Below are 22,993 nucleotides of genomic sequence, written 5' to 3'. Positions count from 1 at the left end.
TAACAAAATGTAATCTTACTCTACTTTAGAGAACTGGAGAGAAATACTGTGATTGTAATGTGGAAAAGCCTCCCAAAAGAATCCCATTTTCACTGGAATATATAATCCATACTGTGAGAAATCATTCAAGGACAATGAATGTGAGAAATCCTATAGGTATAGCCTGGCTCTTATTCAACAGAAAATGAAACACATAGGCAGAATGCCTTATAAATTCCACAAATTTGGGGGAAAATCTTTTTTCAGGGGTTCAAATTGATTGATTGGACATTGGAGAAGGCAAACTATGCATGCAAAGAGCATGGAAAAACCTTCAAGGATTTTTCAACCCCCGCTGAACATCAAAGAAATGATCCAAGGTAGAGACCTTATGTACACACTGAATGTGGAAAAGCCCTCTTCCAAGAGTCAGAAATTTTGTACACATTAGAGAATTCAGAAAGGAGAGAATCTCACAAATGTACTAAATATGACAATGCCTTTAGCAATAGAGGATGCCCCCACTGCACACAAAATGGTGCATGCATCTTCTACAAGTGGACTGAATGTGAGAAGGCCCAGAAGAAGACGACAGAACTCACTGTGCATCAAAGAATCCACATCAGAGAGACCAGTCTGAATGAATGTGGGGGTGTATGAAAGTCTTCAGCAGGAATCCAGGACTCTAAGTCTGAAACTTCACATGGGGAGAAAACCTCTAAATGTGGAAAAGGTTTTACTAAGAAATCATCCAAAATCTAAGTCACAGAGTTCAGAGTGGGGAAAACCACAAAAATGTAAAAACTGTGGAAAAGCTTTCAACTAGAAGTCAAGACTAACTGCACATCAGATAATTCATACCAAGAGAAACACCAAGAAAATAATAAATACAGAAAAACCTTCATTTGGAGATCAGAGCTCATTTTTCTCTAAGAGTTAATATAGGAGAAAAACCCTATCAAAGCACTAATGTGGAAAAGCCATTAGTAAGAAAACACATCTCATTGTACACCAGGAAACCCACACAGGAGCAAAGCTGTATGAAATAATGAATTTTGGTAAGCATCCAGCAATATATGAAATGTCATAGTTCACACTGTGGAGAATTCCTAAGAATGCAACAAATGTGAGGAAGGAGAATCTGTACACCAAAAATGTTATTCTGAGGAGAAGCCCTATTAAAGAATGTGGAAACACCTAGTCCCAAGGTCAAAATGGATTATGCAGAGACTCTGTCTAGGGAAGAGTCTCCATGTTGTATGAAGTGTTGTTGATCTTCAAAATCAGTTCCAGACATTAGATACTAGAGAATTCATACTGATAAATAAAAAGTGTCAATTTAACAAATTTAAATTCTACCCCAGGGAAATAAAATTCCATTAACTTAAACTGAACTTCTTGTTAAAAAAAGATTACTGAAAAATACATTTGAAGTCCAAGCATCTTCCTTCCCATGCCTCATGCTTGCCTTTCAAAGGGGATCTCCCCAGGAAATATTGGAAGAGAACGGTTTTGATGTTCATCCTAAGTTATCCACTTGGAATTAATCTTTGCCATGGACACAACTCTCTCTGTCACTGGTCCCAACCTAGAACTTGTGAACACCATCCCTTACAGGCATCAGAGGAGGGCAAACACCACCCTTGCTAGTTTATTCTCACACCCCTACCACCACACAAGTGTATCTGATTTTCTTAAAGTTCAGGGTTCATTTAAGGGAATACACACGGGAAAGGAAAAAAAAGCAGTTCTCTAAGTTTGACATCCCCCAGATTCCAGGAGAAAAGATCTCGAGGAAAAGACCCTGCCACAAATAATCTCATGGGAGCAACCCAGTTCCCTCTGCTCATTCCCCTGTCCTGTGCAGGCCCATCTTCTCTCACAGGTCTCTCACCCAAGGCTCGATCCCTCTGGACCAGCAAAATATTTACCCAAGCCCAAGTTACTCAGTCCAAAATACAGACCCACAGAGCTCTTGTGGAAACTGCTCCTTCCTAACTCCAACCCTGAATTTCATTCTGGGGTCTACATATTCTTACATGCTGCCCAATCCCCAAATTCTGGTGGTTGATCAAGGGGTGGAAATCCACTCACACTGGGCCAAGCCCAGGGCTTCATCATGATCTCTGAACTTCAAACCAGTGAGTATAAGTTTAGTCCCTCTCCAGAGTAGGATTCTCTCAGTGGCTGTTTCCCACCATGAGTAGAAAGTCTGGTCTGCAGCGAGGAAGTATGAAGCCATCATGCACAGAAAAACAGAAAAATGTGTCATGTGGATCCAGGCCAGCTCCATCCTAGTGGCCGTGGCCTTTGTGGACTCCCCACCCTGATTGCTCACTGTAGATCTGGACTCTTCACAGCTTCCGCCATGAAGCGAGGGAAAGAAAAGAACAGAGGAGGAGCAATTGTCCCATTCATCCCCTACTTGCTACTTGGGGGCCTCTGTGCCTTCGCCCTTGGGTGGGGCTACCACTGTAGAGGTTGTCTTGAGGCTCCGTTTCCGCTTCTGCACGTTCTGCTCCGGGTGGAACAGGATGACGTAGGTTTTGGGTACATAGAGCATGCCGAGGGACACCGACGCACTCAGGCTTAAGGACACAGTCAGTGTGGTGGTTTGGATGTAGATCTAAGCCACAGAGGAAGGGACCAGGTGGGACTCAGCCCAGGTGTCTCCCGCCCTCCACCCCCACACAGCCTGGAGGTGAGTCTATTTCAGTCAAGTGACTGGGAATGAGCACTCAATAAAGGAGGGCAGTGTAAGCAAAGGCCCCGTGGCATGAAGAATTGGTAGTCACTGTTTGGCTCTGGTATAGGCAGGAAGAAGGGTAAACGACACAGGACTGAGTGGACAAGTGATCAAGGGAAATGAGAGATTCATTCACAGAGAGCGACACCTGGGGAAATGGTCCATATGCCTAAAAAGTGCTAGAGAATGTTAATGAATGAATGAACATGTTTTCAAATGTACAAATGAATGGATGAACCAAACCTGAATAAAGGAGCAAGTAGGCAAACAAAGGGAAGACGGAGGTGAATAAACAAATGCTCCACTGTACACATGAATAAATGACTGTCAAACAAATAGACCGACAGATGAATGGATTGGCAGATATAAAGTATATGAAAAGATAATTGAATAAAATAAAGTTAATTGATGGTTGGAAGAAGCATGGATGAAAAAAATGAATGAATAAACAATGGAAAGGGGACTGAGAGAACAACTGGAGGGAGACTGGAAAGACAAATGAGTACATGAATTAATCAGCCAACCAAGCAAGCATTCATATGGGTGGCCCAGCTCTTGGAATAATCAAGCCCTTCCGTGGACAGGCAGGAAACAAACAAGGTCATGAAACTGACGGGGGACCCAGATTACCTTTTCAGCTGACTGGGCAGTGCCAAAGAAGATAGGCACAAAAGCCAGCCAGATGATGCAGGTGGTGTACATGGTGAAGCCAATGGGCTTGGCCTCATTGAAGGTCTCAGGCACGCCACGGGCCTTGATGGCATACACCGTGCATGTGACCATGAGCAAGAGGCTGTAGCCCAGGCAGCCGACAAGGGACAGATCTGACATGTCGCACTTGAGCACCCCTCTGGCCTGCTCTGGCTCCACCGTCCGCTGCTCTTCATAGTCAATCACACTGTGTGGGGGCTGGGCCCCCATCCAGGCCATCACTCCCACCACCTGCAGGAGCCAACATGGTATCAAGGACACACCCAGCCTCACCCTCGACTGAGATCTCTAGCAGGTTAGGGTCGCTTTTAGGCTCCTGCCCTATTGAGTGGGATGCTCAGGCCTGAGAGCCACTGTGGAGAGGGGAGGGTTGTCCAGGAGGGGACTGCCTGGGCAAAGGCCTGTGACACAGGCAGGTGGAGAGAAGGGGTTGCAGTGGAAGTATGTGCTGGGGACATCTGGGCTGATTGGGGAAGGGGCCCTGGATGTCCTCTTCCTGTATTTCAGCCATTACCACCACCGTTTACTGAGCCCAGCAAGGTACAGTGACTGCAGGCAGAGGCTCTGGAAAGGTGACCCTAATCACATCTCCTCTATCTACCAAATGGGAACCCTCATAATCTGTTGTGAAGACATGATGCCAGCTTGGGGGAGGAGTCAGTGCATGTCCCACTGATTAGAAACCAGGCCCAGCAGAAATGTTTCCCTTCACAACCGTCCAGGGAGGCAGTATCATGTATTCTGTAGGTGGGAAAACACTAGCTTTATCTAATCTAGCAATATGGCAAACCAAGTTCCTGAGGACCCCCTTCCTTCTCCAGATCCAGAGAACTGTTGAACAAGATATAATGAAATTGTGTGTGAATGCATAGTGAGGCTCAAAATATAGAGGCACTGAATGGAGAGCAGTAAGGATGTGAACTGATGCCAGGTGGCCAGGGAGGTCAGAGTCAGACACAGGCCCTAACAAGGAGAAGATGGAGTATGAATTCCTTCACAGTGAGGGGAGACATGACCTCGAGCCAAGGGAAGCTGGGGAGTAGGAACTAAGACACCTGCATAAAGGTGGGACCCTGGAAGGGCCGTCCCCTACATTTGTGCAGGTGGTTCACTGCACAAGATGCTTGACTTGGGAGGAGCGGGGCTGAAACCTAACCAACACTTCAGTGCCATACTGTGCACCTGGAGTAGGGCCATGTGATCCTAGAGGAAAGGATGCTTTTTAAATAATTTGTACACCCAGAAGGAGCACCTTTTTGTGATTCTCCCAAAGGCAGCAACTCCATGAACAAGGGACTAATAAAATAAAACTCCATCCACTGTCCAGGAAGGAAACATGGAGGCTCCTCTTAGAAATCCTCTAGCTGGGGGGAAAAGTTGCCCAAGAGAAACTAAAACCCAAGGCCTATGATACAAGGGAGTAGCAACCAAAATGCGTCCCACTGAATTTGCAACCCACGTACTTGGTAAAAGAATTAGCATCCAGTACAGATAACAAAAGCCTACAAAATAATAGAAAGTGAGCAAAGCACAGGAAGAGGCACAGGCACATCACAGAAGAGGAGAGTACAAAGGCTAGCTGCACTAGTAAGTAGAGACAAATTAAAACAATGAGATACCATTTCACATCCATCATATTGCTGAATAACCTTGTAAAGTTGAAGGTGTGCATCTTTGAAAAGATTTGGGATTTCTAGAAAGAGAGGTATAATGTGGGGAGTCCATAGGTGAGCCGGACGGGGGTACTGAATGCAGTCTAAACAGCTCTATCCTGGGGCAAGAGGTGCCACAGGGGTTTCAGGCAGGAAGCAGTGAGGTGCTTTCTGAGGATGGGCTGTGCACTGAGATTCCGGCCCTGACAGATGACGCTCAGACCCTGCTATGTGTCAGAAAATGGCAGCACCTTCCAGTTGTGAAGAATTGCATGGACTGAGGCCCATGGGTGGGAATGACCATGTTATATGCAGAGCTGGGTAGGAAGAAGGGCTCTCCTGGGGTGGAGAGTGAGCCGTGTCCAAATGAGCTGAGCATGGGCCATCCACCTGGCCCTGAGAACTGGGCTGGCTCTGCAATGTCATACAATGTCAAACACACTTGTCTCTTAGCACCCTTTACACAGAAAACATCCAGTGCTTTCCAGACCACAGGAGCCATTTCCAATGTTGTAATATTACCATCTCAGAGAAAACCCTAAAGGAACTCTGCTTTTGCTGCACATACAGCATGAAATTCTGGCCATCTATGGAATTGGATGCTTCACTCCACATAGTATCATTAGACCCTGTGCCTCTTATCCAAGTTACCCAGTGACTGGGCAGCAGGAACTGCCTTTATGGAAACAGATTCTCTGCTTGGGGGAAATTCATCAGATTGTCTTTGCCCTGGGAGCCAGATTATGGAAGAGCACGTTCACTTTATGAAAATAATTTCACTGTCTTACAGAAAAATAACGGGATGCTTGCACTACCCACCTTACTGATCCATTTTCCTTCAAGGATGAAGCAGGAGGAAACAGCTCCTCCTAAATGAGTTCTTCTAGTTACAGAAATAGTAGCGCCCTATCTCCTGGGACTTTTTCTTTTTATTTTTTAACATAGAGGCCAAAATAGAAGAGGGACTCTGTTTTTTTTTTTTTTTCCGGTACGCGGGCCTCTCACTGTTGTGGCCTCTCCCGTTGCGGAGCACAGGCTCCGGACGCGCAGGCTCAGAGGCCATGGCTCACGGGCGCAGCCGCTCCGCGGCATGTGGGATCTTCCCGGACCGGGGCACGAACCGTGTCCGCTGCATTGGCAGGAGGACCCTCAACCACTGCGCCACCAGGGAAACCCGGGACTCTGAGTTTTAAGGTGGAGGTCAGTGCCCGTACCCCCAGCCCCGACCCCGTCTGCCCACCCCGTTACTCTGGGAGCCCAAGGACCCACCTGCACGGAGGTGAAGCTGAAGGTGATGACGAGCTGCGAAGTGGGGCTGATGAAGGGCGGGGGCGTGACCGAGCGCTTCCCTTGCTCAAAGATGCGGTAGATGCGGTTGGTCTTCGTGAGCAAAGCAGAGTAGCTGAGGGTGGTTCCCAGGCCGAGGAAGAGCCTGCGGGCAGCGCAGACAGCCGCCCCGGGCTCAGCCACCATGAGGAAGGTGACCGTGTAGATGAGGAAGATGCCGGTGAGGAGGACGTAACTGAGCTCGCGGCCAGAGGCCCGGACTATGGGCGTGTTGTTGTGCCGCACGAAGGTGGCCACCACTGTGGTGGTGGCCATGATGCCCAGCACGGCCAAGAGGAGGGGCGGGGCCGCCCAGGGCGAGGACCAGGACAGGCGGACCACTGGCGTGGGGCGGCAGCCCGTGTGGTTGCGCGTGGGCCTCATGTCCCCGGGGCAGGCCTCGCAAGTGAACTCGTCCACCTGGAAGCGGTACCCGTCGCAGGCCTCGCAGTGCCAACAGCAGGGGACGCCCTTCACCATCTTTTTCCGCTCTCCCGGCCCACAGGGGAGGCTGCACTGAGATTCGGGCACCTCTCGGGGGTCTCCCGACCACTGCAGGGCTTCCACCTGGGACACAGGGGACACCGGGACCTGTGACTCCCACCTCCAGGAAGGTGGGTCCGCCTCCCTGTGCCCAGAGCTCGTCCTGTGCCACTCACATCCAGTCTGAGGGTCTCCGCCCACTGGCCCACAGCCTGGTAGCTGCCACTGCCCGCACTGCCATTGGTCACCTGGTACTGGAAGATGTCGTATCGCCCGGGTGCATCCCCGTTCTCATTGAACATCACAGGGGTTCCTGCGCTGCCTGGAAGGAGAGCCTGTCATCCTCAGCTGGTTCTCGAGCCCATCAAAGGCCCAGCCAGGACAAAGGAAGAGCTTAGCAAGCACGTGAAAAGGTGCTCAGCATCACCTATCATCAGGGAAATTCGGATCAAAACCGCAGTGAGATACCACCTCACACCCACTTAGGATAGCCACTGTCAAAACAACAGAAAGTAAGTGTTGGCAAGTGTATGGAGACATTGAAACCCTATACTTCACTGGTGGGAATGCAAAATGATGCAGTCACTGTGGAAAACAATATGGTGGTTCCTCAAGAAATTAAACAGAATTACCACACAATCCAGCAATTCCTTTTCTAGCTATATACCCAAAATAATGGAAAGCAGGGACTCAAAGAGATATTTGTACACTTATGTTCACAGCAGCATATTCACAGTAGCTAAAATGCGGAAGAAACGCAAGTGTCCATCAACGGATGAACAGATAAGCAAATTGTGGTCTATACATACAATGGAATATTATTCAGCCTTAAAAATGAAGGAAATTCTGACACATTCTACAACATGGATGAACCTTGAGAACATTATGATAAGTGAAATAAGCCACTCACAAAAGGACAAATACTGTGTGATTCCACTCATATGAGGTACTTAGAGCAGTCAAATTCATAGACAAAATGTAGAATGCTGGGGGAGGGGGAAATGGGGAGTTAGTGTTTAATGAGTACAGAGTTTCAGTTCTGCACAATGAAAAGAGTTCTAGAGATTGACTGCACAACAATGTACACCACTAAACCGTACACTTAAAAATGGTTAAGATAGTAAATATTACGCTATGTGCATGTTACCACAATTTAAAAAGAAATAAGAAAGAGCTTAACTGCGCAGGCGAGAGGATGAGTTCAGACTTACAAAGGTACTGATTTGGACAATCAGCGTGCCTTATTTCTTTTAGAATCTTGTTCTACCAGCTTGCAGAGCTGTTCTGGAGTGCTATTAAGTCATGCTCTTTATTTATTTATTTATTTATAACTTTTTGGCCATCGGCATGAGGGATCTTAGTTCCCTGACCAGGGATCGAACCTGTGTCCCCTGCAGTGGAAGCACAGAGTCTTAACCACTGGACCGCCAGGGAAATCCCTAAGTCACGCTCTTTAACAGAGAGCTTGGCAGAGGAAAGGTGCTCAACATTTGGTGGAAGAAGAGAGTTCTTAATTTACTAAAGGATAGTAATTGAACACAATGCGAAGCCCCCCCCCCCAGCAAACCATAAGCACGGCTGAGTCCATCTGGGCCTTTTCAGAAACCCTTATTCTGAGCCCTGACCATGTGCCAGGCCCTCCACTCGTATTGGAGGGACACAGACTCATGCCTTGTGCTCAGGCAGCACAGGGCCTGGCTGGGGAGGCATTCGGAAACCTGAGACTCGGAGTGGGCTGCCTGTCCACTGTGTAAGCAGTGCCTTTGCACAGTCTGCACTGTGCCCCGTGCGTGCCCTCAGAGACCAGACGACTACAAACTCTGTGCAATGGAGAGGAGAGTTGTGTGTGACCCTCTGAGGGATCCAGGCAGAAGGGGTCACAGAGAAGTTCCCCAACACATGGAATTTGCAGCCTGTGGCAGGAGGTACTGAAGCCTGGAGAAGGAGGAGTGTTAAAAACTGTTCCCCAGAACTTGGCTCGAGCCTCCAGCTCTCAGGCCCAGATGCTCCCACTATACTCTTGTGCTCTCCCATTCCTTCCATCCTGAGTCGTCCCAGGTCCCAAGAACTCCATCCCAGCAGGCTTCCCCTCATTCACGTAGGGGCTCTGGCTCCCACTCACCATTGAAACGTACAGCTCGAATATACTGCAGCAGTGTCCGCCCGTCGGTGGGCTCCATTGCCGGGCACAGGCCTGTGTGCCCGGGGCAGAGAGCCTGGTGCATGCTGTGGAGGGCGTGGGCAATGGCGTACACAGCATCAATCACAAACTGCACCTTCCCTTCCTGCTCGTAGGCAGAGTCCCGGCCGATGCGTTCCTCACCTGTCCTAGGGATGCCCAGAGGAAGTGTGCCTGGCTCCCAGATGCCCAACCTGGCCTCCCACCTTCTCCCTCACCACCCTCGCCACCCTGGGCAGCTCTCACCTGTGCATTTGCGGGTGGAATCGTCTGACTGGGTACCTGAGCTGGTCAGTTTGCAGTTAAAATTCTCTTCCCAGAACTCAGCAAACCAGATGTTCCGGCGGTTGTTCTCCAGGGAGCGAGTCATGAAGTACTGGTCAAATCCTGAGAGACGGGAAGGAGGGAGGGGGCTGGCAACAGTCTGAGCTAGCCACAGCTCACTACTTGTGTCCCTTCACCGCTTGCTCACCTTGCAGCTGGGGATACCCATGTGACCAATTTCTGGCCTGGCCAATGAGTTCAAAGCCATCTAGGGACTCCACGGTAAATTTGCATCCTGATACAAGCTCAGAGCCTCACCACATGAGAGAATTTTTTTGCTGCCTTTTCTTTCCTGGTTAGGATGCTGCTATGAAGATGTAATGGGTGGAGCTTCAGCAGCCACTTTGTGAATAAAACACCACAATCAAGAAGGCACATGGGACTTCCCTGGTGGCGCAGTGGTTAAGAATCTGCCTGCCAGTGCAGGGAACACGAGTTCGAGCCCTGGTCCAGGAAGACCACATGCCGCGGAGCAACTAAGCCCGTGTGCCACAAATACTGAGCCTGCGAGCCACAACTACTGAAGCCCGCATGCCTAGAGCCCGTGCTCTGCAACAAGAGAAGCCACCGCAATGGGAGGCCCATTCACCGCAACGAAGAGCAGCCCCCGCTCACCACAACTAGAGAAAGTCCGCACGCAGAAACAAAGACCGACCGCAGCCAAAAATAAATAAATAAATAAATTCATTAAAAAAACAGAAACAAAAACAGGTTGACTTTTAAAAAATAGAAGGCATATGGCAACTACAGAGGATGGTGGAACAGAAGGGGAGACAGAGCTCAGGGCTCTGAGAACATCATTGACTCACTGCCCCAAGCATGAAGTTGCCCCTACTTTGAAACCTCTTGCCTTGTAATGAAATGCCTTTATTGCTAAAACCACTCTCAGTCTAGTCTGTTGCCTGCAACTGAATGCATTCTAAGGGAAAGAAAGAGCGTAAGGGTGGGTGTACACCTCCAAAAGGCTGGGAGCCCCTGCAAGTCAGGGCTCAGCATTTACAAGGGTCTGCACTTCATAAAATACCCCGAAGTGCCTCATCAAAGCATGTTCAGTTTAGCCTTTGGGGAAATGAGCAATCCTAGTGTAAAGTGGCCATCTTTCCTGCATTCTTCCAGATATTCACAGGCGGGATGGTGGAGGAGGGGTGGAGAGGAAGGCCTCATTAATTGATCAACAGGACAGTATGACCCACATCCTTGGTTTCTATCCCTCCCACAGTCACCCTCAAATTAGAGTGCCTTTGGCAGAACCAGGAATACAGGCATTGAATTAACACAAAACTAAACAAACAAACAAAACCTAACAATTCTTCACCCTGTAGAGTGGGATGTGCATTTCCTCACTTGCCAATTCATTCAAACACTGCTTGGAGGGATGTATTCACAGAATCTCAGAATTCTAGAATCTGGGAATCCTAGAAGGGACCCTGGATCATGGTACAATTTTATAGAAGGGGAAAATGAGCACCCCCAAGAGGGGATCATGGGGAAGGATAAATATGGGTGGGAGATGCAGTGGGGAAGGGCGTTCCCCCACTCACCATCAATAGAGGCCCTTTTGGGCAGGATGGTGATGGCTCCCACGGCCACGTCCTCGAGGTTCAGGATGGGTGAGATCTTGGCTCCCCAGCTGTCTGAGCCAACCCACAGGAAGTAGCTGGTCAGGTTGGCCTGGCGTGCAGCCTCCAGGACCCTCCTGGTAAGGATAGGGTAGGGGTGAGCGAGGGCCAGGGAGCCTCCTCCAACTTAACTCTGGTCACTTTCCATTCTTCTCTCTCCATCTACCCCATTCTGCATCACTCATCAGACCCTTTGTTTATCAGGAAAGGTAGGATGTAGGGAGTTTAGGACACTTGCCTTGGGTTTTTCAGGTAGTAAAGTGTCCAGCCAGGCTCTGACCCCAGGCCTGCCCTCTTGTTCTGTGAACCATAGTCCACTGCCTGCTGCCTTTAAGAAGGGCCTACCTTCTCTTGCTGGGGCTCATGGCCTTCTGCTGATACCCTCCTACCCCTGGGGGTCCTTCCCTGACAGCTCATTTTCTGCACTTACATGCACCCACCAGTCTCTCCCCCACTGTTAATTATAGAAACAGACATATATTCTTGTGTTTCCCTGGCTAGGTTTGGAGCATCTTCACCCAGACCAGGCCTGGTTCATTTCTGGGGGCACCAGGCAGAGAGGTGGCAGTAGAAAAGATATGTGGGGGCAGGAAGGTAAGGCGAGGTGAGAAAGAGGGAAAGGAGGATGTACGTGGCTGGGATAGAGAAGAGGCGGCAGGGTCTTCAAGGACAGCCTCTGAAGAACACGGTGATTGAACATGCCATCTGTCCCACCTGATGTCATCCTCGTTGGCAAAGATGATGATGCCTCGGGCATTTGGTGTCTCCATGAGTCTCCTGATCACCTTATTGAATTCTCCTGGCTTTGGCTCCCTGGGAATCTTGATGGACTGGGCAATACAGACCCCCCCTGGGTGTCGGAGATGCCAAAGTCAGCTGCGGTCCCACCCATTCACCCACCAGGGCCACCACCACTCATGACTGTGGCAGGGGCTGAGTCTTCCAAAGGACCCCCACAGGGGGCACCATCCAGGCTCCCCATCATGAACCCAGTGCCCTACCTCACTGCTTATGCCCTGTCCAACGGACCCTCTATAGGCTCCTTCATGCCTCAGACCCCCCTGCCCCAAGCTCACCAGCCTCTCGGGAGATCTGCACAAAGGCGTCAACCCCACTCTCGCCATAGTTGCCCTCGGAGGCCAGCGTGGACACGTAGTTCCATCCCAATGCCCGCACGATGTCCACCATGGCCTGGGCCTGGTAGGAGTCAGGTGGCACCACGCGGGAGAAGAAGTCATAGCGTGTGGAGTCGCTAAGCTCAGGGGCCGTGGAGGCGTAGCTGATCTGGGGTATCTGGAGTGGGGAAGGACACCAGGGCTGTGAATGGAGGGTCAGTGACCCTAGGGAGGGAGGGCAGTGAGGACCCAGGACAAGGACGTTTGGGGTTACAGTGCTGCGGGCAAGCTGGAACAGCCACAAAGAGAGGCCAGGAGGGGCAGATCAGGCAGGAGAGCTGGGGAGGGGTTATTTGATTGAAGGCTGTGTCTGGACTAATGGAGGGGCCTGTTTAGAACTGGGTTTATCTGTGTGCATTAGAGTGATTAATAGCAGGGATTACAGCTGAGCTGATCCAGGAGAAGGAGTGGGGGCAGTAAGTGTGAAAGCAGAGTGGAGAATGGTGGCTGGGGAGGCTGGGAAGAGGGCGGCTAGCAGAAAGGGGGTGTATCCCTCATGTTAAAGAAAAACTCACGAGCAAAAAAAAAAAAAAGAAAGAAAGAAAACAACAAAAAACACACACACATAAAAGGGAGCATGTGGGAGCTGGTATGAAGGTCAGAGATGGGGAGGTTCTGGAAGAAGCGGGCTGGAGCTGGTCTAGGGAAGACAGAGATGTTTGAAGCTGAAACAGAAAGGAAGGGTGGAGTGTGAAGACGTTATGGAAAGGAGAGGGGAAGAGAGAGACAGGGAGATGGAAAGAGAAAATCAAGAAGAAAGACAAAGAAAGAGGGAAAATGAGAGAAAACGAGGCAGAGAAACGCTCACGGGCTACATTGCAATTAATGGCCGACTTAGTTACCCCGGGCACTCCAGACGCTTTAATTCCGAACAACCTTCCCTGACAGGCTTGCGTCTGGCCCAGGGGACAAGGATTCTTTGCGAACTAGAGTGATTCTCGCAAGGAGGCCAGACCTCAGCCACGCCCAGGGCAAGGACGAGGGAGAGAAGCTGCAACCCGGGCGCTCCCCCGGGCCCTCACCGCAAACAGGCGCAGCACGTTGGCGACCATGATGGAGACGGAGCTGGCCGAGGCGCCCACGACAGCCACCACGCGCTCAGGGGGCGCGGCGCGCACCGGGGGGACGCCGCCTGGGCAGCGCACGGCTGCCGCGTCGCCGTCGCCGCGGCCGCGGATCAGCGCCTGCACGAAGCTCAGCGCCTGCTCCAGCGCGTACGTGTCCCGCGAGCAGGTGTCGAGCAGCCGCGCGCCCAGGCGCACCCCGGGCAGCAGCTCGGGGTCGGCGTTCACGCGGTCCAGCGCGTACAGCATGGCCTCGAGCCTGTGCACTCCCTGCTCCTTCTTCAGCGGCCCGCACGCTCTGCCCGCCGCGCCCCGCGCGTGCACCGGGAACAGGCCGCCCAGCGTGAGGCCGCCCGCCAGGCGCACCGATCCCGCGGCGCCCGCCACGCGCGCCTGCGCCAGCGTCAGCAGCAGCGTCAGCAGCGGCAGGATCCCGGCCATCGGCTCGGGAGCTGCGGGAGGAAGACGGGGTGGGGACGGGAACAGAACGGGAGAACGCTCTGAGCGCCCGGCAGAGGAAGGACTCGGGTCGGCGGAAAGGCGAGTGAGCCCCAAGCCTTCGGGAGAGGGGAGGTGCGCAGTATATAAATATTGGCCGAGTCAGCTGGAGGAGTTATGAAGCATCAACTCGGCCAGCCTTCCCGGGCCACATGGCTCTCACACCCTCTGAACCTCATTACCTGGGTCCCCCCTGCTCGACCACTGGCTCCAGTCCTACCCCTGCCCTCCCCGACAGCCCTGGGCCGCTCTTACTGGGAGTCCACCCCCAGCGCACACCCAGGCCCCCTCTGTAGGTAGCCACACTCACCCGCGCCAGCCGCTGTCGGTTCAGGACGGGACAGTGACAGATGCCGAGGGCCCTGAGTGAGAGAGGATTTAAGGATTCTGGGGAAGGGATGAGAGGCCGCCCTGAGGGCGGAGACCCGTCCTGAGCAAGGCGTGTGCGCAGGACTGGCTCTCTCCACATCTCCTTTCCCTCCCTTTCCTACTCCCTGGGTCTGTTTCTTTCCTGTCTTTGGATATGTGTCTGACATACACACTCTGTCCTTTTCTGTCTTCTGGTCTCTCTATTTCTCATCTCTGTCTCCGGCTTTCTCTACCCACCCCTCTCCCTTCTCTCTTTCTTCTCTTTCTGTCTCAGTCTCATTCTCTCTCTCTCAGTGTCTCTTTCTCTCATTGTCTCTCTCTCTGTCTCTTACCCGTTTTCTGTTACTCTTCCTCTCTTCTGGCCACCAGTGTCTTGGCTCAGGCTGCTTAAGGCACTTCCCAGCTTTCTCCTTGCAAATCCCTGCAATAAACCCATGAGTGGAGTGAGAAAGGAACACTGGCTGAGCAAACAGGATTGCGCCTGAACAGGAGGAGGGAGAACAGGGCTGAGCTGGAAGAAGGCAGGAGCAAGCAGACCTTTAATGGTAGCACACACACAACCCTACAAAGAAGAGACTTCTACCATCAGGCCCATTTCACAGTTGGGGAAGTAGAGACCTCAAGGAGTTAAGTGACTCACCCAAGGTCACACAGTGGACATGTGTCAGCATCAGGATTTGTACTCAGGTTGGTGTGAAACGAGCAGCCCTCACCGCCTTTGATGGAGGGAGGGGACAGGGCAGGCTTGCCCTGCAGTTCCCACCCCTGCCTCTTGCATCTGATGATGGAACCCTAAGGAGTTGCTCTTCTGGCGGTTCATAAAGCCTTCCTGGCTCTGGGGTCTGAAGCAGTGACACACCGTGTGAGGCTCTTGGTACCTGAGTTTCCTCATCTCAGGTTTTGGGCCAAGGTGATGGACACTTTTACCACCATCCCCATCTGAGGCCCTGGATTTGCCTTTCTGACACTGAGAGCAAAGTGCATCCTGGAGACAGCTGGTGCGCTCCAAGCCCCAGGGATTAGCAAGTTCGTGCTAAGGGGGGCTGAGCCGGCTTGGGCTCCATTAGAGAGGGTGGATTAGGGCAGCCACAGGGATTTGGGCAAAGCTGGCAGAGGGAGCAAGCAAAAGCTATGTCACCCTTCTGCCTTCCCTCACCACATCCAAGGGCCCTGATTGTCTCTGTTTTCAGAGATGTCCAGGCACCTGTCCCTGGCAGAGTTGGGAGGTCCAGCTTGGCCTCCACCCATTTTACCAGTTGGGAAGGATGGAGCACTTAGCTGGTGTTAGGCCCCAAGCTTGATGTTGCAGAAGTCTGTACAAACTGGGCATTTGAGGTAGTAGTTTCCTGCCGCTGGGCTCACACAGCCCCTCACAGCCCTCCCCTGCTCAGGACAGGTTAGACAGGGCCACAGCTGACTTCACAAAACAGGTTCCTGACTTACAGGATGAAAGCATCTCACTGGTTCCCTGAGTGTAGGATGGACCACCAGGGAGCTGGGGCAGTAGCCCTCACAGTGGTACAGGAGGGAAGTGAGTGTCTGACCAGAGTGCGGGAGGTGGAAGGGGAGAGAAGTAGGTGAGTTCCAGGCAAGGGGAAGAACCAGCTCTGAGGATGAAGAGGGGGGCATCATGGCTGGGGCACCTGGGAGGAGGGAGTAGCCACCCGTGAGTATGTGAGGACCAGGACCAGGGCAGAGCAGATCAGAGGAGGGCAGAAACCAAGACTTTGGTTTTGGACACAGGAAAGCCAAAAATTTCATTTGAGATTTGAGAGGTTAGGTCAAGCTCCTGGTTAGATTCAGTAAAGGGGGAAATTTAATATGGCAGATTCCACAGTTTAAAAATTTCAGTTCAATGTTTTGAGTACCAGTGTCTAGACTCCATAATGTTCTATTCTGTGGCTTATAGGAAGTGTTGAGGATAGTAATTAAATAATTACAATGAGTGTTAAAAGCTTACACTTACTGTGTGAAATATATATATATATATATATATATATATATATATATATAAAAATCTCCTTAATTCTCACAACACTCTCTGTGAAGTTGGTGTCAGTATCATCCCCATATTACAGATGAGAAAACTGAGGTACTGAGGAGCACAGAGAGGTAAGGAGCTAATTTACCCAGGATTGCACAAACGTTAAGTAACGGAGTCGGGATAGTGAAGCCAAGTCAGGCTGACTCTGAACTAGGCTATTACTCACTGGGCTATACAGATGACATCAGTGCATATACATCTTTCTAACTATACATTTCTCTTTGCACCTCCCACCACGCCCCTGCTTGTTGTAGATGTAATCTTGGCAGAAAGGGAAGAGAGTGTTACAGAAATGACAATTTGTTTATTTTGAACATGTGGTTTTTTGGTTCCTGGGGAATTCCAACTCTGGAATTCCTTTGGAAGCAATAGTCTCTCACCACATATATTTTGATAGAGCTGCCATAACAAAGTACCACAGATCTGGTGGCTTAAACAACAGATGTTTATTGTCTTATGGTTCTGGAACCATAGACGGGGTTGGTTCCTTCTGGAGGCTGTGAGGGAAGAATCTGTCCCAGGCCTCTCTTCTTGGCTTGTCTTCTCCCTGTGTCTCCACATTGTTTCCCTCTGTACATCCAAATCCACTTCTTATAAAGACACCAATCATATGGGAACAGGGCCCACCCTAAAGACCTCATTTCACCTTGGTTACCTCTGTAACAACTCTATCTGCAAATAAGGTCACATTCTGAGGTACCAGAGGTTAGGACTGGAGGTTAGGACTTCAACATACGAATTTGGGTGCGGAGGGGCAGGGGGTGACACACACAGATCAGCCCATAACACCTCGAAAAACTTTGCAAATGAGCTTTCTCCCTAGTCTGCCAGCCCTTTGCTTTGGGACAATAATAACTGATAACATGAGTTGTGATGTGAGTAGAGGCAGCTTGAGCCAAGGATTTGACACTGTGGACTCAGTGATATTACTCAGGTGTGAAATATACTTGAGAAACTGTTCATTTTAAGGGAACTATTTGCTAAATAGCATGTTATTCATTGGGAGATACTGCCTAATTATTGTTGTTGTTGTTGTTTATGATGGCAAACCTTTAACCAGAGTATACATTTTCTTCAAAATTAGAGAAATCAAATTGAGAAAAGCCATAGAATGAATCTCAGGGAAGTTATCCCTGATATAGTGTAGAACAGCAGTCAGAAAAAAGTTTTTTTAATTAATGGAACTTAGATTTAATGGAATTTTCTCCATAATACATGGTGTCAAGGTATGATGATCACAGCAAAACACTTTTTTTAAAAGGGCCATATGGTAGGCCGAATAATGCACCCCCCCACCTCAATCTGTCCAAGTCCTAATCCCCAGGACCTGTGAATGTTACCTTATATGGCAAAGGGGACTTTGCAGATGTGATTAAATTAAGGATTTGTGATGGAGAGATGATCCTCGATTATCCTGGTGGGCCCCATGTATGCGTAAGGGTCCTTATAAGAGAGAAGGTGATGTGAATATGGAAGCAGAGAGAGATTTGAAGATGCTAAATGCTGGCTTTGATGACGCAGAAAAGAGCCACAAGCTGAGGAATACAGCCCTAAAACCTGGAACAGAAGAGGAAATGGTTTGCCCCCTAGAATCTCCTGAGGGAGAACAGTTCTGCTGACACCTTGATTTTGACCCAGTGATATTGATTTTACAACTTTGTAGGAGGATAAATTTGTGTTGTTTTAAATAACTAAGTTTGTGGCAGTTTGTTGCAGCAGCAATAGAAAACTAGTGCAGGCCAGGTAGTAAATATTTTAGGCTTTGCACACCATACAGTTTCTGTCATAAGTATTCAACTCTGCTGATGTGGTGTGAAAACAGTCACAGACAGTTCCCAGAGTCAGCCTCAGGGTCATGGCCAGGAATGCAAACAAGGCACTAGCTGGTTGTGTGAATGGGATTCCCCTTCTCTGTATCAACTTGGGTCAGGAGCCCCAATTAGTAGGCCTGATTTGGGTTCTGGAGGGCCAGCTGGAGGCTGAGAGAAAGAGGGAGAAAGAGTGACAGAGAGTGAGGAAAGTGGCACTGCAGAGATTTGGATAAAAGACAATCTTTTCAGTAAATAATGTGGAAAAACCGTGTGTCCATATGAAAATAAATGGAACCTGAACCGTACCTCATTCCAGATTCCAAAATTAATTCCAGATACATTATTGACCTAAATAGGAAATGGAAACTTACAAAGCAGGTAAAAGATTATATATGAGCATGTTTCATGACCTTAGGGAAAGATATCATAAAATGAACATGAAAAGTACTAACCATAATAACTATAACTATAATTTGACAACTTTAAAATTAAGAGCTCTATCAAAAGATATAAGGATAAAATGTTGATAATTATAGAAGATAAGTGATAGGTTTATGGGAGTTTATTACACTATTTTCTCTATAAAACAAAACAAGAGAAAAAGACAACAAAATGAGAGTGAAAAGGAAAGCCACAGTGGGAGAATGTATTTAAAACTCATATAACCAACAAATAACTGTATCCAGAAAGTAATAAAAAGACAAATTACACATGAGAAAAATGGGCAAAAGATTTGAGCAGTCACTTCACAAAAGAAGATATCAAAATATGAAAAACCAAATGAAAAGTTATTCAACCTCATTAAAAATTAGGAAAATTTAACTTAAAATTACAATAAGCAGGACAGGCCAACTAGCAACTGGAAACTCCATGTGTTAATGCAGATGGGGAGTAATAGGAATTCTTAGACACTGCTAGTAGGAGGATAAATTGATATAATCCTAAGGAGCACAGTTTTGCATTATAACTAAAGTTGAAGATATACATGCCCTATTTCTTAGCAATTTTACTGCTAAGTATATTCCCTGGAGAAATGAATGCATAGATGCATGCAAAAGAATATTCAAAGTATTATTATTCACTAGAGAAAAAAATTAAAAATAAATCAAAAGTGAATTAACAGTAGAGTGGATAAATAACTTGTGATATATTCATGTAATGGACTGGAATATTACATAGAAAAATGAGTGAGCCAAAACTATGAATAACAACACATCTTACATATTGTTGAATACATACACTGTGATTCCATTTTACATAGTATTCATAAGTAGGCAAAGTAAATCATAGTGTTTAGAGATACATACTTCAGTGGTAAAACCACAAATAAATGCAATGAAGGATTGTAATAGGGAAGTGGTTTGTGAGGATGCTTAGTTCTGCTAGGGATTATACAGGTGTTTGATTTATACTAATGAGTTACACTGCACATTTATTCTCTTACATTTTAAAAATTTATGTGTTATTTTCACAATTAAAAGATAGTAAAACATGGAAAATGTAGAACAATTAGATAGGAAAAATAAGATGTGAGAACTAAATTGAAATATATCAGTAATTAGAATAAGTGTAATTGGACTAAGTGCTTCCTTTAAAAGAAAAAAAATTGAGGTTGGGTAAAACAAAATCCATTTTGGGTTGCTTTTAAAGGACACACCTAAAACATAAGAGTACAAAGTTGTGTTCCCAAAGTTGTGTACCTCTCTGACCTATCTGATGGTTCCCTGGAAGACCCTACTTGAAAGGCTTGTCTTTACTTTACCTGATTTGGTGCTCAACCAGTGCTAAAAGTCTTTCCCTGAGGAGCACTTGTGAAAAAAATTTGCAAGCAAATGTCAAAATATTGTGGCTAAGGTGATGGATAACAGTTGGAGCAAAAAATAGACAAGCCAAATAAGGATTTTTCTAAAAACTGACAACTGAGATGACTACTGGAGCTTTGAAAGGCTCTGACATATTCCTGGGAATCTAGAAGTCCACATACATGTGTAGCCTGTGCACATACTGAGGAAAGATATGAGAAAGCCCTAAGCCCTCAACTCTGGCTGACCTTGAGGCACTGCAGAAGCAGGAAGCAAAGGTAAGGCAGAGTTATCAACTGCCTGAGTGCTGAAGATGTACACCAAAATGTACCCAGAGCCTCTTGGCAAAGACTGGGAGATTATTAGTTCCAGGTGTTTGAATAAATCTCCATCCAGTCATTAACTGATCACTAAGCTCACCAACAGGCAACAAAGTGTACAGACTTTACAGAACTAGTTCAAAATAGTCACTAAACAAGTACAACAAATAAAAACAACAAACCCTGGGGAAGGGGAAACTCTGATTCTAAGAGCTATCACATTTTAATATCCAGTTTTCAACAACAACAAAAAAAATGAGGCATGCAAAGACAAGAAAGTATGGCCCATTCATGGGGGAAAGAAAAATAAATCAACTGAAAATGTTTCTGAGGCAGAACGGATATTGAAATTTCTAGACAAAGCCGTTAAATCATCTATTTTAAAAATGTTCAAAGAGCTAAAAGAAACCACATCTAAAGAACTAAAAGAAAGCATGAGAACAATCCCTCACCAAATAGAAGATATCAATATTGAGATAGAAATTATAAAAAGGAAACAAGTACAAAATCTAAAGCTGAAAGTTATAATACCTAAAATGAAGAAGTCACTAGAAAAGCTCAGTAACAGATTTGAGAGAGCAGAAGAAAGAATCAGTGAACTTGCAGAACTTGCAGGACAATTGAGATTATCCAATGTAAGGAAGAAGGGGCAGAAAAGGAATGAAGAATAATGAACAGAGCCACAGAGGTTTGTGGGATACCACCAAGGATACCAACATGAGAGAGAAATGAAAATGAAAGCACAACATAACCAAACTTATGGAATGCAGCATAAACAGAGCTCAGGGGGAGATTTATCATTGTAAATGCCTACATTAAAAAAGAAGACAATCTCAAATTAATAACCTAATTTTACATACTAAAGAACTAAAAAAAGAATAGTAAAGTAAATTGAAAGAAGAAAGAAAATACTAAAGATTAGAGCAGGCATCATTGAAATGAAAAATAGGAAAAAATGATAAAAATGAGTAAAACCACAAGTTGGTTCTTTGACAAGATCAATAAAATTCAAAAACCTTTAGCTAGACTAAGAAAAAAAGGGAGAAGATGCAAACAATTAAGATGAAATAGGTGCGTGCACACATGCATGCATGTGTCCTGTTGTTCTGTTTCTCTGGAAAACCTTGATTAATAAAAGCAGGATTGGAGGAAGTTTTTGGGAAAATGCAACATCTGACAAATTTATGAGACATGAGCAGGATTTATACGCAAGGGGAAATATTAGGTTAAAAACTGTGCTCTCAAAGTATGAGGAGATTCAAGATGGTGGAGGAGTAGGTGGACGTGGAGTTCATCTCTCTCTATGGATGCATAAGGAATACATCTATAGATGCAACAATACTCACAGAACACTGGCTGAAAACTAGCAGAAGACCTTGGACACTGGAAAGGACTATAAATATCCCTGCATAATTGGGTAGGATGGAAAAAAAGAAGGGAGAAGGAGGAGGAGAGGAAGTGGGACAGGACCTGCACCCCTGGACGGGGTTGCTGAAGCAGAGGAGAGATTTCCAAATTCGCAGAAACCCCCTCTCTGACAGGGGAACCACCTCTCCGATGGGGAAATGGACTGGGACAGAAGGGAAGCATTTGAGGCTGTCATAAGTGGGTGAATTGGCTTATCTGTAGCAGACGGGACAGAGTGAGAAATACACAGATGGTCCGTACCTCAGCTTTATGTGCCATGGACTGGGACGTGTGTTCACAAGTGTGCAACGGGGCTGGGAGCTGGTTCATGGGGATTGGAGAACAGGCACCGAGCAAGAACTGCTGCTGGCTGTGGGGAGACAGACTGATGGGGCAGGAGGGAGGAAATCTGCAGCAGGGAATGCCTATGGAGGGAGACTGGACTGCCATGAAAGCAGGGCGCTACTGCTGAGTCACACGCAGGAGGAGGAGCCACTATTGTAACCTCTCTCTCCCCACATGCCGGTTCCTGTCGATGACAATAAAAGAAGCCTGCTCAGGGCTGGCTCCTGTGCGCTGGCTGCTGAGCAATAAAAACAGCCCCCTCAGAGCTGACCCTCACATGCCAGCTGCAGGGCAATAAAAAAAAAAAAAGAGTCCTCTCAGAGCTGGCCCTTGCATGTCTGCTGCTGGGTGCCAGAAAAATCCCGGCTTGGGTTGGCCCTCATGTGCCTTATGCCAGGTGCCAGAAAAATCTCTCACTAGGACCATATCTCTTGTGCCTGTGGCCACTGGCTTCCCTGTGCATTTGGTGCCACTGGGGCTCCTGCTATCCAAGCAGTCATACCACCTCTGTACCAGGTCCTCACAGGGGCAGACCCAAGAGCTCCAAGGCAGCCTCAGGACCAGACTCCTGTGGGTGGACCACATGCAGAGGTGGGGATAAAACCAAAGCTGAACCCCAGGGACAGGGTGACTAAGGAAGAAGATCAAAAATCTTTCCATCAGCTGTACAAGCTGCAGATTAACCCACTGTGATCATCTAGGTAGACCCTGTGTCTATGGAATATCTGAGTAGGCAATGAGTGTTCCACAGATGAAAATGGTCTAGCTCTGGCAGCTGTGGACTTTGGGGTCAAGCACAGACAGGAATTGGGCTGAATCAGAGTCTGAATGGTGCCCACAGGGCCCACAGCAGGTCCAGAGTCCAGCCCAGAGGCAGAGGAGAACTTCTTGGGGAGGTGGAGGTGGGCTGTGGCTCATGGCATGTTCAAGGACACTTACAGCAGAGACCCCAGGGAAGCATAATTATTACTATTAATTTTAGGATATTTTGATTCATTCTGTTGTTTGTTCTAGCTCTTTTTTGTTTGGTTTCTTTTTACTTCTTTTTTTGGTGGTTGTTGTTTTAGTGGTTTTTTTTGTTTGTTTTTTTTTACTCTTTTGGGATCTCTGTGTTTTATAACATATTTAAATTTTTAAAA

General features: G+C 47.8%; 1 protein-coding gene across 1 annotated transcript; it reads right to left on the bottom strand.

The window, feature by feature from the left end:
• Window positions 1-2,407: 2,407 nt before the first annotated feature.
• GRM6 (glutamate metabotropic receptor 6) lies at window positions 2,408-13,699 on the bottom strand. The gene is made up of 10 exons (XM_029216847.1): window positions 13,217-13,699; window positions 12,096-12,312; window positions 11,734-11,869; window positions 10,942-11,096; window positions 9,323-9,463; window positions 9,020-9,220; window positions 7,074-7,219; window positions 6,358-6,981; window positions 3,356-3,667; window positions 2,408-2,605 (listed from the first exon to the last, which is right to left on the bottom strand). Exons 1-10 carry the CDS (start codon window positions 13,697-13,699, stop codon window positions 2,408-2,410), a joined length of 2,613 nt encoding a protein of 870 aa, XP_029072680.1.
• Window positions 13,700-22,993: the final 9,294 nt, after the last annotated feature.

Source organism: Monodon monoceros, unplaced genomic scaffold (assembly GCF_005190385.1).
Source record: "Monodon monoceros isolate NGI ecotype Baffin Bay Population unplaced genomic scaffold, NGI_Narwhal_1 Super_Scaffold_12, whole genome shotgun sequence".
Classification (NCBI taxonomy): Eukaryota; Metazoa; Chordata; class Mammalia; order Artiodactyla; family Monodontidae; genus Monodon; species Monodon monoceros.
Note: the sequence above shows the minus strand (reverse complement) of the source record. Positions and strands in the feature narration are given on the sequence as shown.